A 16,091-nucleotide genomic window follows, 5' to 3' on the forward strand; every position below is an offset into this window, starting at 1 on the left:
AATAGATTTAAAATGGGCATATCTACCTTCTAGGATGTTGTGAAGATTAAACCAGTTGATACATGTAAAACACTTAGTACCAGTTGCCTTCAAGTCGATTCTGACTCATGGCAACGCCATGTGTTTTGGAGCAGAACTGCACTCCATAGGGTTTTCAATGGCTGTGAACTTTCAGAAGTACTGCCAGATCTTTCTTCTGAGGTCCCTCTAGGTGAATTTGAACTGCCAACCTTTCAGTTAGTAGCAGAGCACTTGTTTGCACCGCCCAAACCAAAAAAACCAAACCCACTGCCATATAGTCGATTCCAACTCACAGCAACCCTATACAACAGAGTGGAACTGCCCCCATAGGGTTTCCAAGGCTGTAAATCTGTATGGAAGCAGACTGCCACATCTTTCTGCTGTGGAGCAGCTGGTAGGTTCAAACTGCTGATCTTTGGTTAGCAGCCAAGAGCTTTAACCACTGTGCCACCAGGGCTCCTTGCACCACCTAGGGATTCCTAAAACAGTAGCTGTCACAAAATTAATGCTCAGTGTTAACTTTTACTATTAAATCATCATGGTACCTTGGGAAAAGCTAAAAAGAAAGTATTTTTAAACAATCCTTAAGGTAAAAATAATATAAAATTTCAAAGAGTGGACATCACAAACATCACAAGTGTGTACAGAGCATGTAAATGTCTCTGGCAGTTTACAAAGCACCTTGTCATTCATTTGATCCTCAGAACAACCCTGTAAGGTAGACCTGGCAGATCCCTCTTCCATTTCACCAATGAGGAAAATGAGGCACAAAGGATTAAGTATCAAAGCCACTTTGTTAATTGTTCTTATTTCAAACTACAATCCAGGTTTTCTGACTCCTAGACCATTTCCATTCTGTCTTGAATGGTGCTTCTAACTACTGATTTTTCACCCATGAGTAAAGGTCATCGTTCAATATAGTTAGCAAATATCTACAGATAGGCATAGAATTGTCTAACAAATCCCATAAAATCCACCAAAAGATTTTTGGAATCTTTTTAATTGTGCAACAGCTGTGGATACTTGACACCAATCTGTACTTCTAGCACCAATCACAACCTAGATTTACTTGACTAGTAAAGAGATAATAAATTAAAGGCTCTAGAAGTTATAAAAAGAGCCCTGGTGGCGCAATGGTTAAAAACTATGCTGCTAACCAAAAGGTCAGTGGTCGGAAACCAACAGCCTCTAGGGGAGAAAAGACTTGGAGATCAGCTCCCATATAGATTACAGCCTTGGAAACCCTATGGGGCAGTTCTAGTCTGTACTATAGGGTCACTGTGAGTCAGAATGGACTCCACGGCACACAACAGAAGTTATAAAGCAACCAGGTACAATTTTAAGAGTGGCTGAGGAAGGTGCTGCAACATGATTTAAACTACTTCAGAGATTTGTCCTTATCATCACCTGTTTACCGAGAGACCACAAGGTAGGGTGGTAGGAACTACAGCAGAGAACAGGCCATGACAAAGAAGAAGGATAAGCAAAAAATTCACAACCAAGACGGTCCCTGCCTCAGGGCACCCCAAAACTTAGCTACTGAGAAGTTAGATTCTAATTCGATTATCATCTTCTGAGCCAGGCCTACACAGGTGAGGCTTGTGAACTAAGACCAGGGAATGTGGGTTAACCTAGGAGACACTCTGGGCTCATAGGAACGTCCTGGACGCCACAGATCTACTGCAGTCGCCACAGCCTGGGAGATCCCTGGTAGAGGAAATGTTCCACCGCGGTTCATCGTTCAGAACCAAATACCGGGGCTCCCTTGAAGCCCAACCTGGAGGCGACTCTGGCTCTTACCCAAGGGCTCGCCCCGACTGGAAAAAGAGAGCCAGGCCTCGGGGTCTAGGGACGCCTCAGAGAAGAGGGGGTAAAGATCCGGATGCGGCGAGGCCGGATGCAGCCAGATACGCTTCCCAAAGGGTTTGAGACACCCTCACCTCTGCTGCACCGAACCTTCCCTCTGATGGCAGCGCCAGGATCGGCCGCCGATGGACCTGCCTTTCTAGTCAAGTTATGCGGCATAAAGAAGAGGCGAAACGGGAACGTAAGAAAGACAAGCATAAAGAAATGGGCCGCAGGGCATGCTGGAAGTTGTTGTTTCTTCTCCCTTTGCCGTCAGGCGCTGTTGTGATGGGCCACGGGGCTTCTTGACTACAGCCCCCAGAAACCCCAGCGCGCCGTGCCTAGGTGGTTTCCTTTATTTGGCCCGACCTTCCGCGGTTATCTAGCGGGTCACCCAACAAGACTACAACTCCCATGAGGATTAGCAACGCCGATTTAGGGGCCAGAGAAATAATGAGACGTGTTCTTTGTGTCCCTACGGGTAAGGGACCATCATGTGAGGAATTAGATTTTGGGCCTTCTGGGGACAACCTGAGAGACTTGAAGAACACTAGAACAGGCGGAACCTACGGCCCAGCGAGTTGGAACGGAAGTGGCCGGTGGGAGTGGGGAGGAGCCGGAAGTAAGACGGGGAGGGGGTAAGGGGCGGAGGGAAAAGGAAGCCGGGAGGTTCTGCGGCCGCTTCTAGTAGTTTCCAGGCGCTGCCGGGCGGTTGGGACCAGGCGGTCCTGAGGCGGTGGCTGTGGCTGTGGCTGTGGCTGTGGTTGGTTGGGAGCCGGTGGCGGCGCGATCGGAGAGCCGATGGCCAAGTGGGGTGAGGGCGACCCACGCTGGATCGTGGAGGAGCGGGCGGACGCCACCAACGTCAACAACTGGCATTGGTGAGGGCCAGCGGGGCAGGCCGCTGGAGGGCTGTGGTTGGGCGGGGTTTGCGGGGTCCCTGGAACCTCGGCTCGGACAGAGCTGGGGCATAGGCAGCACCTGCCCGGTTGTGGAGTGGGTCCTTCCTGGGGCAGGGGTCCGTAGCCCCAAGCCCCTCCACCATCCCCCGATCTCAGTGTATGGGGGGTGGGGCGACACGGAGAATTGCGCCTCAGAGGAGGGGGATTCAGAGAGACAAGAGCGTAACTCTCTAGCTGCTGCATCCGTCCTGACCAGAGAGATTCTTCTCACACGTGGCCGGAGGAGTCAGTGAGATCAAAAGAGAAGTACCACCTTTGATTGTGTTGGGAGAATGCTGTGTAAGGCTCGGGATCAAGGAGGCTGGAATTCCCATTTTGTGGCTTAAGTGTGAAATTAAGTTACTGCCTCAGTCCTGTGGGCTAAGGTTTGGAACGTGCTCTGCAGGTGCTCGGAGCTCAATGATGCTGAAGCCGCTGCGGCCTCTCACCCGGAACTAGTAAATGGGTCGTGTTGTAACTTTAGGGACTGCCCCTCGTTGCTTGGCAATTATGGTTTTATAACCTCAGCATTCTTAAAAAGCTTTCCCTCCGTCATGAAGTTTTGCAGAAGGAATATTCCTTCTTAAACTCCACTGAACTTTGTTGATATTATGGTGTTTATTGTATCTTCTATTTCGTTGCAGTTTTTTAGGTACATGTTGTTTCTTACAGTAGTTCGTAGGTTGGAAGGCACATAGTGGTTTTTCTTTATATCTCAGCCTCTCTCCTCTCATATGCAGAGTGCTTAATCTAATTTTGTTTTTGTTGTTTGTTTTGAAGACCTGGCCTTGCATTGTTTGCATGCCCATCTAGATAGCACAGAATGTGTACAGTTTGAATTTGACAGGTTAGAACACTGTTAATGAGGTCAAGGTTATTAGTTTATTCCTTATTGGATCTTTTAGATAAGTACTGCGTTCTGCTTCTGACCTCAGCAAAATGTGCACAGTTTTCCACTTGGTCAAACAGGTGCGCCATATTAAAATGGAAAATAATGACCCAAGCACCATCAGGCTGAGAAAGAGAAGCATAATTTTCCACTTAATTTGTACCGTTTTGCACAGCAGTTGTCCTAGTTGGCTTAATATGTCACTCCTGTTTTCCGTCCTAAACTAAAGGAGAATAACATGTCTGCAGGTATACTGGAGTGGGACTAAGGGTTGTCACGTTCTTTTCAAACTATTTATCAGGTCTGCTTTAGCCTTGCGGTCTCTTGCATAGAGCAAGCAACGTATCCTCCATTTGGCTGCTGTCCATAGCTGTGTTTCTGTTTTGCAGGACGGAGAGAGATGCTTCAAATTGGTCCACAGATAAACTGAAAACGCTGTTCTTGGCAGTGCGGGTGCAAAATGAGGAAGGCAAATGTGAAGTCACAGAAGTGAGTAAGCTTGATGGGGAGGCATCCATTAACAATCGCAAAGGCAAGCTTATCTTCTTTTATGAATGGAGCATCAAACTGAACTGGACAGGTGAGTCTGTGCTGGGCAGGGAAGGGGTTATCTGCATTTTGGCTGGCCAGGAGCCAGGGAGAACAGTTTTAGAGAGGTTGTAAACTCTTCATGGGAGAAGACAAATAGTGCTGCTTTGGAGGCCAACGTAAAGTGGTATTGGGTGTTGAAACTTCTTCTCTGCCACTGTGAACACTAAATGGGTTTCTTCTCTGGGCCTCACAAGCCCCACAGTGAAGAGGCTGGGCCACTGTGTCTTTGGGCCTTGGTCTGTGTTGGGATGTATAAAGTCACCTGACATTTCCTCAGATTAGTTTGTCTCTTCTTGGATGATTTAAAAGGAGAGTGGGGATATTTCTGGTCTTGATCTTTTCTTACTCTCACCAGTGTGGATCTAACAGGTTAGACCACTGTGCTAATGATGCTTGTGGCTATAATTTGGGGTGTTTTATTCTCTAGTTCAGTGTCCTTTCCATTAGGAAAGAACTGGGACTATGCTTGTGCGCCCTTGGGTGGTCCTGCCAGATGTGAGACTGACTTTTAAAAGACACTTAAAGCAGTATGAGATAGCTATTGTCTGTGTATGCGGCAGGGCATAAAATATACTTTTGCTTCTATAAACATTTTTCCAAGTGAATGGTAATAAGGAGGGAAAAAAAAATACGAAAACCTGTCCGTCAAATTTTCCCCCCTAAGAAAAGTTTTGTTTTTTAAGGTAGTCTGGAAAGACCCTTAGTTATCATCTTGCTCCGTCCCCTTATTATAGATTGAGAAACTGAGGCCTAGAGAAGTGAAAGTGAATCAATGTTTTGTTGATTAATTTTGAAATCGAGTCAGTTCTGTAACATGACGTACATATTCTTAAAAATCACCATGCTATGTAAATTGTTACAACGAAAACTACAGGGTTTACAGGGGAAATGGGCTGTTAGGGACACAACATCCAAAAACTTTGTTAATGATTCATTTGGAAAAAAGATAGAAACCTACTGAAAGTACTTGCACAGTTTTACATGTGTTAAACAATAAGAAATACATAAATACTACAATAAATATGGCACTTTACCTTGAAAAGGACCTGAAGTTTATTTGTGAAAGTGGGCATTGGAAGGGTTGAACGTGTGAATTACTGTGAAGGAAGAAAAGTTATGACACCTGATGGGGTGGGTGTGTGGCTCATAACATTAGTGAACTGACCCAGCTGGTAGATAAATGTTTGAGAGGTGTGTGTCTTACTTATCCTGCACAGCTCGGTTCAGCTTTCTTTGTTCACCTAGTTTTCTCACAGATGAAATTGCTTATAAGCACACGTGAAATTTGCATTGTGATCAAATTGTTCTCTAATGTCTCAGCCTCATTTGAATACATTTGTGTTTCAAAACAAGTGTTACAGCAGAACTGACTGTTGGCTATTGACCCAGGTCCCCCCTGGCAAAATTCATGCTAGTGTCAAATCCCTGCAGATCTCAGTCCCACACTATGAAGACATTTCTTCTGAGGGGGAAGGGGTTGGCTGGATCTGGCCTGTGGCATTCTCTCAGAATAAAGAGGGTCAGTTCAGCTTTCCATAAGAAGCGTAAGCTGAGTAGTAGTTAGGACTCCAGAGCAGAAGACATTTCCTGCAAAGGAGGAGACTAAATGGCATTGTGTTGTTTTTGACAGGTACCTCTAAGTCGGGAGTGCAGTACAAGGGACATGTGGAGATCCCCAATTTGTCTGATGAAAACAGTGTGGAAGAAGTGGAGGTTTGTGCTTCCTAACTCCTCTCCTGAGTCTTCTATATCGTTTTATTTTCAAATGAGAAAAAATGACCTATCATTCAAGATTACTAGCCCAAGGTCGGTCCAAACCTTCAGAACCCCAGTCTGCAGATGGTTTTCTAGGTATGTGGTGCCATTAGGAGCGTCCACAGGAGTTTGCACTTCTTTAATTAGCACTTGCTTTAGCTTGTGAGAGGGGTTCCAGCATTAGCTGCCTTTGCCTTGGCAGAGAGGACTTGTGAAGGAATATTAATGGGGATTGTACAAGTACCCTGACCCTCATGCATTTCCTTTGGAAATGTCAGCAGTTATCTGATTGCTCAGCACCCACATTCCACAGTGTGGGTGCCCCTCAAGTTATTTACCACCTGCTTCTGATCTTTCACTCAGATTAGTGTGAGCCTTGCCAAAGATGAGCCTGACACAAATCTCGTGGCCTTAATGAAGGAAGAAGGGGTGAAACTTCTAAGAGAAGCAGTGGGAATTTACATCAGCACTCTGAAAACAGGTATCCCTTGAGTAGTTACATATGCCTTCAGGAGGTAGTTTTTTCTACCTTTGAGACTATTAAAGGGCTTGGCAGTCCTTTCTTTGGCAAATGGGTAAAGGTTTTGGGGGAGGGGGAGCCAGTTTATAAGCTCTGAGTGAGGGAAGGGTCTAGAGCCACGTTGTCTAATATTTTGGCTATTGAGCACTTGAAATGTGGCTGGTCTAAATTGAGATGTACAGTGAGTGTAAAACAGAGTGGATAGTACCAAAAAAAAAAAAAATGCAGGAGTAGGAGCCCCTGGGTGGTACAGACAGTTAACACCAAAAGGTTGGAAGTTTGAGTCCACCCCCAAGACACCGCAGAAGAAAAGCCTGGTGATGTACTTCCAAAATACCAGCCATTGAAAACCTTATGGAGCACAATTCTATTCAGTAGAACTGGTTTTAGGGAGTTAGTGGTGAGGGAAAAAACTATGCTAGCAAAAAAAAAAAAAGAACGTAAAATATTTCTATTTTTAAAATATTGATGTGTCAAAATGATATTTTGGATATATTGGGTTAAATATATACTATTAAAATTAATTTCATTTGTTTTTCTTTACTTTTTTTAATGGGGTTACTAGGAATTTTTAAATTATATTTGAGGCTCATGTTATACTTCTATTGGACAGCACTGATCTAGAGACTTGGCATCCCTGGACTCATAACCTGAGTACAGTCCTGAACTATATTTAAGATGCATCCTCTAGGGGTATTCAGACTGCTAGAATAGTAGTCAGCTCAGCTGTCCCCTGGGATTCCGGTTCTGCCCATTTATTCTGATCTTGAAATCAGAGTTAGTATAATGACCATCAAAAGGAACCAGAGTAGAAGGTGATACCTTTTTGGAGGCAGCTAGCGCTCCGGTGTCATCACTAGGTGTGGCTGTTCTGCAGAAGTACGGCAGAGTGGAGGAAAGGGACCAAACACACCCATAGGTAGTAGGTAGATTCTCCACTTTTGAGGTCATTGAAGTGCCACTACCTCCACTAGCTACCTTCCACAGTAGACCTTACATACACTATGACCAGTTGTGATGCTTCCAGTTGGGGCTTAAGCTATTTAAAACAATCCCAGTGGACATACTACAGTGAAACCTGTGAGAGCTGGAACTTGACGGGACTGCCTTGCTTTTCTGGGTCTCAAAAGTTCTCCACCTTTGACAGGATGTAGTCTTACCACTTTTCTATTACTTGTGTTAGTGGAAATTATTTGAGTTTTCCTTCTCTGACAGGTTCCAGCTTTCACAGGTTTCACTGTGCATTCAGTCGTATGTGGTCGGAGACTTAACCTGGCATAGACCGAAGGTAAAGATGTAAAATAAATAGGATTTCCTTTTCATGGTCATTCACTCTTTCTGGCTTAAGATAGCTTGTGTTTGTCAAACTGTGATGAAGCCTCAAATGTCAGCTTCTAAGAAATAACCTCTAAGAGCTGGGAATTTATCTTTTCAGAGTTCACCCAAGGCATGATCTTGCCTACAATGAATGGAGAGTCAGTAGAGTCAACCAGGCAACCAGCACTGAAAGCTGAGAAGTGGAAGGTAATGGTGTTCCCACGTGATGGGGCGGGAGGCTGTCTGTCAGGAGAGCCCCCAATGTGTAGTTGTTACCCATCTTTAACCTAGTTTTTATTCACTTATAATGGATCCCTAGAACAAACAGAAGCCATCAGGTACTTAAGAATCTGGCTGCTGATTGCATTTAACACCAATTAGGTGGTTATGCACAGAGGGTTGTCTCCACCTATATAAGTTTTTTCGGTATTGTTTGTAACCATGGTATTCATGTTTCATACTTTGGTATTAGAAGTCTTACAAGGTATCAAGGATTAGGTCACTGATTTTGTGCATCGGGGAATTGATAGATCTCACACCATATATGACAGAGTGAGCAAATCTTTTATCTGGGGCTGGAACTTATGCGGTTCAGGCCCAGCACTTGGTTTAGAGGCTGTTGCCCCTCTGTCAGCACAGTGAAGGATATTCTGAAGGTGGAGGGGAAACTGCTTTCAGACATTTAAAAGTTCTGTTTGAGAATTATTGAGCTCTTCAGAAATGCCTAATGATTTGACAGGTCTTTTGGCTAATGGATTTTCAAATGAGTATCAGAGTTTATCTTCTAGAGTGATTGTTTTCGTTGGGAATTGGGATGCTTCTGGAAAGGTTCCCCTCATGACTGAAAACACACAGCTTCTTCCCAACCCCCTGGAATAATCAGCCTTAGAGTGAAAGGATTTGTGAGAATGAGTAGCAGGTCTGTCCCTGAAGCCATGCTGATTGACTCTGTTGATTTTACCATCACTCTTAACTGACGATTGTTACTGCCACTTCCACAGGCTAATGAGTCTGCTCCTTTGAAAACCCAGGCCAGATCTGTTGGTGTCAGAATCCCCACTTGTAAGATTACCCTTAAAGAAACCTTCCTGACATCACCAGAGGAGCTTTATAGAGTGTTTACCACCCAGGAGGTAAGCATAATCTTGTCCTTGGAGTTTCATGCTGTTTGCCATTCCAGGTGACTTGGTGACCTGGGCATGTCCTCTCAGCATGCAGAGGAGGCACTGATGACTGGACCCAGTAGGCTTTCCTGGTATAGGCACAGTCAGAAGAACAGCACTCTTGGTTAGAGTTTGCCCTGTCTTTCTTACTCTTCTGTACTAGTTCTGGGTCATTGTAAGTGGGAACCGCTGAATCATTTCTTGTTAGAAAAGCAAATGGGTCCAAAGTAATAGTACCATGGGTTCAGAAAGAATTGCTTTTGTCAAAGCCTGGATTGTAGTAGAACTGAAGAGGGGGAAACTCCCTGAACCTGGTCATTGGGCAGAGTAGCATATTTGGAAATGTGAGTGGTGGCATTCAGGCGTCAGGTGGCTTTTGTCCCTGGGTCCCACTGAGAACCATGCAGAGGGAGTGGCCATGGCCAAAGGTAAAATTTGATGGTAGCCATGAAGGAAGCCATCCCCAGAGTTGAGGTCGCTAGGAAATGTAGACACAGCACTGAGCCCTCACAGTGCATCCAGATGTCTGCCCCAGTCAGTAATGGCTGAGGCAAAGACAGGCTGGAGCAGAAATCACAAGTACAGGGAGCTCATCATGGTTCCAGCTCTTTCATCCTCTCCCTGCCTCATGTTTTTTGCTACAGCTGGTTCAGGCCTTTACCCATGCTCCTGCAATGTTAGAAGCAGATAAAGGTGGGAAGTTTCACATGGTAGATGGCAACGTCTCTGGGGAATTCACTGATCTGGTGAGTACCTTCTGGCCCCAGGCCCAGGTTTTAGTGTCCGGCTAGTCAGAAGGGTGACGTTTCTTCTTTTTTAGGGTGTGTAGGTAAAATTTAAGGCTTTAATCTCTTTGGTCAATAAAACCATGTTTTCTTTTTTTTTTCTCAAGAGAATGCTGTGATTTGAATTTTTTTGCCTTCATAGAATTATTTCCTTAGTTTTGTAAAATCAGTTCTTCCTAAAGAAATCAAACTTGGAAAAGAGGTTGTATATGTTTATTGGTGGTTTATGGTTTTTCATTTACAGCACTAAAATTTCACCTGGGCACAGCTGACTGGGCTGATAGGAGTAAAGGGAGAAGCAACTGCTAATACCTGCCCAGAAGCCACCACCCTCTGGTCCTCTTTGTTTTCATCAGTGTAGTGTAATTGCACGGATGCTAGCGTCAGTAAGAAAGGCAGATGGCTGATCCTAGCCAGGATCAGGTACATTGTAGTCTATAGTATAGACTGACTTTTTGATTACTTTAGGTCCCGGAGAAACATATTGTGATGAAGTGGAGGTTTAAATCTTGGCCAGAGGGTAAGTAAGCATATTTGTTTATTGCCGTTACCCCAAAACCTTTTTTTCTCCCCTTAGTTGTAAACCCAGATGGAAGCCCTTGGCCTAGGAGAGGCAGGTGGAATAACTGGGCTGAGAAGGTGGGAGTTAGGATGAGAATACAGTAGGAGGCTTGAGGCCCAAGGCCCCATCTGAGACCTCCTCCCCTTCTGGCTTTCCCCAGGGCACTTCGCCACCATCACCCTGACTTTCATTGACAAGAGTGGAGAGACTGAGCTGCACGTGGAAGGGCGTGGCATCCCTGCTCCTGAGGAAGAGCGGACACGGCAGGGCTGGCAGCGGTACTATTTTGAGGGCATCAAACAGACCTTTGGCTATGGTGCCCGCTTATTTTAGGGTCAGCAGCTGGGAGGCTACAGCCTGCCTGACACTTCGGTCCGGCCCTCTCCTGACTGGGGCTTGTGGCTCACAGGATTGCACCATCCCAACCACTAACTTGGGGCCGCAGCCCCTCCCCTCCACGTATACATTGGGTTTGTGCATGTTCTCCGCTGGGTGGGATCAGAGGGTGATTTCTCTTTTATGTGTACATACGCTAAATAAACCTAATTTAAAAAACGCACATATCTGGACACTGTGTTGGTGTGGGTGGCTGGTATTAGAGTTCTTGTGAAGATTTTTAATTAAAAAATAGGAGGGATTGGAGGACCTCGTCTCCATTCTTAGTAAGTGGAAGTAATTGGAGGCATGAAGGAACCTGCTTCTCACCACCAGGCATTCCTTTCATACTGCAGGCTGGGAAGAAGGTTCCACTCCCAGAGTTGGATTACCCAGTAAGCAGGGTACACCCAGGGTGATGTGTGCATACTTACTGATCTGTAGTGAACAGTTTCACATTCTTTGACCACAGATGAGTAAGCACGCACAAGTCAGCCCATGCTTACCTAGCTCACTGGGCAGTCCATCCTTGTCAGGGATTGTAGACTTGAAGAGGCTTTGATTCTGTAGGAGGGTGTTGTGGGATTGGAGAGAGACACATGCCAGCCATACCTAGAAGCAGAATCTTGGATGTGGTGAAAAAATAAATTGTTCACTACAGATGATCTGGTAAGCAGGGTATCTTGCTTACCTTGCCTAGTGGATACTCTGCCCATTTGCTCCCCTCACCGAGGGGAAGCTCGGGGAGGGTTTGTGCTCTGGTAAACAGTGTCAGCAAGCTTCCTGGTGGAGGCAGCATCCTGTGCTTTCAACTCTCCATGGCCTCATGTCCTTTTGCAAGAACAGATGGCCACAGATGAGATCTGAGGTGTGGAAAGAGATTCCCACCTCTGGCAGAGGGGAACTGTGGGCCTTGGGTTAACAGCTTCCACTTAGCAGTTACTACATGCCAGACGCTACACTAAGCAGTCTCCTTGCATTAGCTAATTTAACCCCTGTAATAGCCCTGTGAAGTAGATCTATTATCATTTCTGTTTTACAAGATCTTAAATTTTGAATTTCTTAACATATCCCAGATCGAACAGCTAGTGTTTAGCAGAGCTGGGATGTGGAATGAGGACCCTAACTGCAGAGCCTGTGCTCAAGTCTAAACTGTTTCATTAACTGCCTCGTTGTTGGGTTCATTTTCACAAAGAGAGGCTGCTGTATTTGTAGTATATTAGGCATCCCTCCTGAAGGAGAGAATTCCAGGCTCCTTAGTACCCCCAGAAAGAGAAAGAAATGAATTGTCTTTGTTAGAATAGGTTTAAATGGCTGGTTCCATTAAAATTACTGAGGACTGACTATGTCTGCCAAGCATTGGGAATCCATTCTAACGGGGTTCAGACAGACTGCCCTATTGGGTGAAGAGGTAACTACCTGGCAGCAGGGAAGGCCGCTTTCCTGGACAAACCCTGCCCTGGCTTCCTGCACCCCAGCGTGAGTCAGTGCCCTCGAATCCAGATACTCCACTTCCTGCAGTTACAGCTATTTCCTTAAATCTGTTTTCGCCTGTTTTATTAGGTGGCAGTGAGGTCTGCAGGCTAATTCTAGCAACATGACTTGGCCAAAACTTTGTGGTTAAAGTAAAGCAGAAAATCAGTATTGATCTGGATCATTTAGACCCCCAAAAGCCATCTTTGGCTTAACGTTATTCAGACGTGCACTAGACTGTACTGATCTGCTTTGCTGTGGACTTTAGAGACCTGCCTTCTAGGAGTCCAAAAAGATGCCTTTGGATAAGGAACCTGGACTCTTATCTTGAATCAAATCAACGGGGCCCCTCCCAACACAGACTCCTGCATAACACAGATAGGCAAGGATGCATTTTGAGAAACTTCAGTATGTTAAAAAAAAAAAAGTCTAAAAAAGCCAAAGCAGCGCATTTGGGTTCCTTTTGTGAATAATGGGGCAAAAGATCTGAAACACACTACCTTTCAAGAGGCAAGGGGAGATCAGCAGGGTTTGTGCTATTGGTTGTTTTAGTTACATCATGTTGTTAGTTGCTGTCAAGTCAGTTCTAACTCACGCCAACCCCGTGTGTGCAGAGTAGAACTGCTCCATAGGGTTTTCAAGGCTGTGACCTTTTGGAAGCAGATCACCAGGCCTTACTTACATCTGAGGAGCCTGGGTGGGTTTAAACCACCAACCTTTCAGTTAGTAGAGCAACACTTAACCATTTACATCACCCAGGGACTCCTGCTGTTGGTTATTTTAAACCCCGAATTGAATTCAACCAGTCTTGCCTAATCTAGAAGAAGCCTTGGTGGCACAGTGGTTAAGCTGTCTCAGCTGCTAACCAAAAGGTCTGCAGTTGGAACCCACCAGCCGCTGCACGGGAGAAAGGTGTGGCAGTCTGCTTCTGTGAAGATTTACAGCCTTAGAAACCCTACAAAGCAGCTCTACTTTGTCCTATAGGGTTGCTATGAGTTGGAATCAACTCGATGGCAACGTTTGGTTTTTTTGTTTTGGTCTAACCTAGAACCCTTTACAAGGCAAACCAAAGAAGGAAAAATCAGGCAAAACCACCTTGGTGGCTACTAGGCCAGCAACTGTTAGAGATAGTCGTGGTATTCTTGCTAGATGCTTGGTATGGGATGGACTCTGGTGTTTGGAACAGGACAGGCAGATAGTCAAGCCCATGACGTGACTGATGGTGGACCAGAACGGGGAGGAGGACCCTCTCATTTCATGGGCCCCTTCCTAGGCTCTGATACTCGCCACTCCTCAAATCCTTTTCACAGTTTCAGTGACCCCTTCATTAGTGTTCTTCCTCACACACGTGTTCCTTAAGCCTGCAGCCACCTGCACAGTGTCTCTTTCTCCTTTGTACAGCTTCAATAAACACCATTTTATAGCTGACCTACTCCCAAGCCCCTTCAAGGTTCCTATCCAGCCCCCTTTTCTTTAGTTTCTCTCATCTGTGGCGTGACAGGGTAGCGATTTAGTGTGTCACTTAGATTACAGATTAAAAGTGGGGCTAGCTAAACTCAGTTTGGGTAATAGACAACCGTTAGGTATGGATTAAATTTAGACAGTGTGTTTAAGTGCCAAGGTAAGTAATACTAGAAAGGAGAGGAATTAGTTTCTGTGAAAATAGACTCTGAGATATCTTTTTATTTTAAAAAAAAAAAAAAAAGCTGCTTCTAAAAATAATTAAAACGTGCCTGGGCTAATCTTGTTGAATTCCCCAGATGAGAGAAAGGGAGTGAACTGGCTCTCATCTGGTGGCCTCAGATCCTGCCTTCCCTGACCCTGTGATATTCCACTTGCACCAAAGTATTTTTAGACTGTGGTCTGGGACCCGACCAATAAACTTGTCCCTGGGTGTGATGGTAATCGAAGGAGGACATCTCCAGGGGGCAGCTCTGGACAGCCCTGAAGGACACACCTTCCCTCACTCTACTTCCTGACATGTCTTTGTCCTTCCCCAAATGCCAGGAGTGACAGTGGAGTATCCATTAAGGCTACTGACCAAGGTAAGGTATAGGTCCACCTCTGTCATCTCACAGGCGTAGTCCTTTGGGCAATTCTGCGTGAGGTCCCCCTGCAGCAGGTTACTTGGGGAAGTGGGGCCACTTAAACGCAGTTGACCTCTCTGTACAAAGCTTACGAGCAAATGTGCTTCTGAAGACCAGCCAGCTCCACCTCGTCTCCTCGGCAAATCCTTTACAAGCGCGAATAGGGATGGCTGAGGTTTACCCCTGAATCTCGGGATCTCTGCCTGCCCAGCTGGTTCAGGAAAAGAAGAAAACTCAACTATGGGTTAGGTTTTCAAGGCTGTGGCCCTATGGAGCACAGTTCTACTCCACACATGGGGTTGCCATGAGTCTGTATCGACGGCAACTAACAACAACACGGGTTAGGTAGGTAGAAACACAACCCACGTGAGCTTGGCTTGGGCTGTAAGCAAAGGCTGCCGACACTCCCATGCCCCGCCAGTGCCCACAGCTTCATCAGATGAATTTTAAAATAAAGTGCTTTATCGTGAGGATCCCACAGTGCTTCAGGGCAGCTGTCTAGGGGCTAGGACTGCAGTCCCCTGCCTTCTGGAGGCTTTTGTGAAGAGGGGCAGTTGGGACCTCAACATTTCAACCCCACAGAAGGGGAGGAAGTGTGATTTGGGGAGCGAGGGGAAGCAGGGGAGAGGCACAAGGTGTGCTGGAAGAGTTGGTTACATGCATCTCTTCCCAACTCAGAGTTCAGTGCATCCAGTGACATCATGATTGGAGCTTGAAATGGGCTGTAGTGGGAGTATTTACACCATGGAAATTGCCAAATGCTAAAAATCAAGGCTCATTATTTTCCCCTGAGAGCCGGTTTACCAGCACCCCACAGACACGTGATACATCATTCTGAGCCCACCCCAAGCCCGGCTGCTGTGACAAGCTGCCACTCCCCAACTTGGGGACACTGCCAGCTTCCACCCCCCTATTCCGACAACCTGGGCAGAACAGAGGAGGGCTGGACAAAGGGACCAGAATTAGGTGACCCAGTCCCTGCCTGGAACCTGCCTTGCCCCAGCTGCCTTGGCCTGTCTGTCATCTTAGGCCCACTGATGGCCTTCAGCCCCAACCTCAAGTGGTGTCCACCAGAAAGGCAGCTCGGAGCTAAGGGTCACCCTCCTGTGCATGGCTCACAGCACCACTGGCCCTCTATCCTGGGCAGGCTCCTGGGGATGGGGCAACAGGGCAAGTGAGGTACGTGCACCCTGAGACAAGGGGCGGTCATAACCAGGGCTAGTGTCAGCCTGGCAAAGGGCAGCTGTGGGTGGGATGAAAGACCAGCCCTTCTGTGGTCTCCCTCATGCCCTTCCTCAGCTAGCCATTAGGGGTGGGGTCTGAATGATTACCAGCCACTCCGTGAGGTCCTGGGGATGTGCCTGAAGAGATGGGCTCACACCTGTGTGCAGAGCCAGGGCCAAAGAGCGCAGCTCAGGGAGAGGGAGGAACATGAGCGGCCAGGCTGGGCCAGCTCCTCCCAGCAGGTAGGAGAGGGAGGCTCACACACAGACCCACACATGGACACGGATTTCCACTGCACCTCCAGGGACCTCAGGCCTGAACACCCTTCAACCTTCTCCCCAACCCCACACCAGCACCTGACACAGCTGACCTGTCTCGGGTTCACAGGCAGAGGGCACGATGCAGCAGAACAGACCTCAGGCGATGCAAGTTCCTGCACTCACCCAGTCTGGGCAGGGGCAGCTGTGACAAGGCTACAAAGAAAGTTCTCTGGCGCAGAAGCCACTGGCCACCTCCCTGCAGTCTTGGCCAGCAGCCCCCTCA

General features: G+C 46.6%; 2 protein-coding genes across 4 annotated transcripts in view; one reads left to right on the forward strand and one right to left on the reverse strand.

Annotated features, from left to right (window-relative positions):
* VIPAS39 (VPS33B interacting protein, apical-basolateral polarity regulator, spe-39 homolog) overlaps positions 1 to 2,052 on the reverse strand; it is a 33,914-nt gene extending 31,862 nt beyond the window's left edge. Inside the window, exon 1 of one of the 2 annotated variants that reach the window (XM_004371078.2) lies at positions 1,962 to 2,052. The gene's annotated coding sequence lies outside the window, so the exon portion shown is untranslated. The other variant, XM_023726408.1, reaches the window with a different exon arrangement.
* A 204-nt stretch (positions 2,053 to 2,256) lies between these two features.
* AHSA1 (activator of HSP90 ATPase activity 1) lies at positions 2,257 to 10,945 on the forward strand. 2 transcript variants are annotated; one of them, XM_023726409.1, is made up of 9 exons: positions 2,257 to 2,347; positions 4,086 to 4,276; positions 5,918 to 6,000; positions 6,406 to 6,523; positions 7,998 to 8,086; positions 8,881 to 9,012; positions 9,687 to 9,788; positions 10,296 to 10,347; positions 10,550 to 10,945. In XM_023726409.1, the coding sequence occupies exons 4-9, from the start codon at positions 6,457 to 6,459 to the stop codon at positions 10,720 to 10,722; spliced, it is 615 nt and encodes a 204-aa protein (XP_023582177.1). In that variant the 5' UTR covers positions 2,257 to 2,347; positions 4,086 to 4,276; positions 5,918 to 6,000; positions 6,406 to 6,456; the 3' UTR covers positions 10,723 to 10,945. The 2 variants fall into 2 exon arrangements, with proteins under 2 accessions (XP_023582177.1, XP_004371136.1); XM_004371079.1 differs by lacking the exon at positions 2,257 to 2,347 and adding an exon at positions 2,485 to 2,747.
* The last annotated feature ends 5,146 nt before the right edge of the window (positions 10,946 to 16,091 follow it).

The sequence above is a fragment of the Trichechus manatus genome, unplaced genomic scaffold (genome assembly GCF_000243295.1).
Source record: "Trichechus manatus latirostris isolate Lorelei unplaced genomic scaffold, TriManLat1.0 scaffold00010, whole genome shotgun sequence".
NCBI classification, from domain to species: domain Eukaryota; kingdom Metazoa; phylum Chordata; class Mammalia; order Sirenia; family Trichechidae; genus Trichechus; species Trichechus manatus.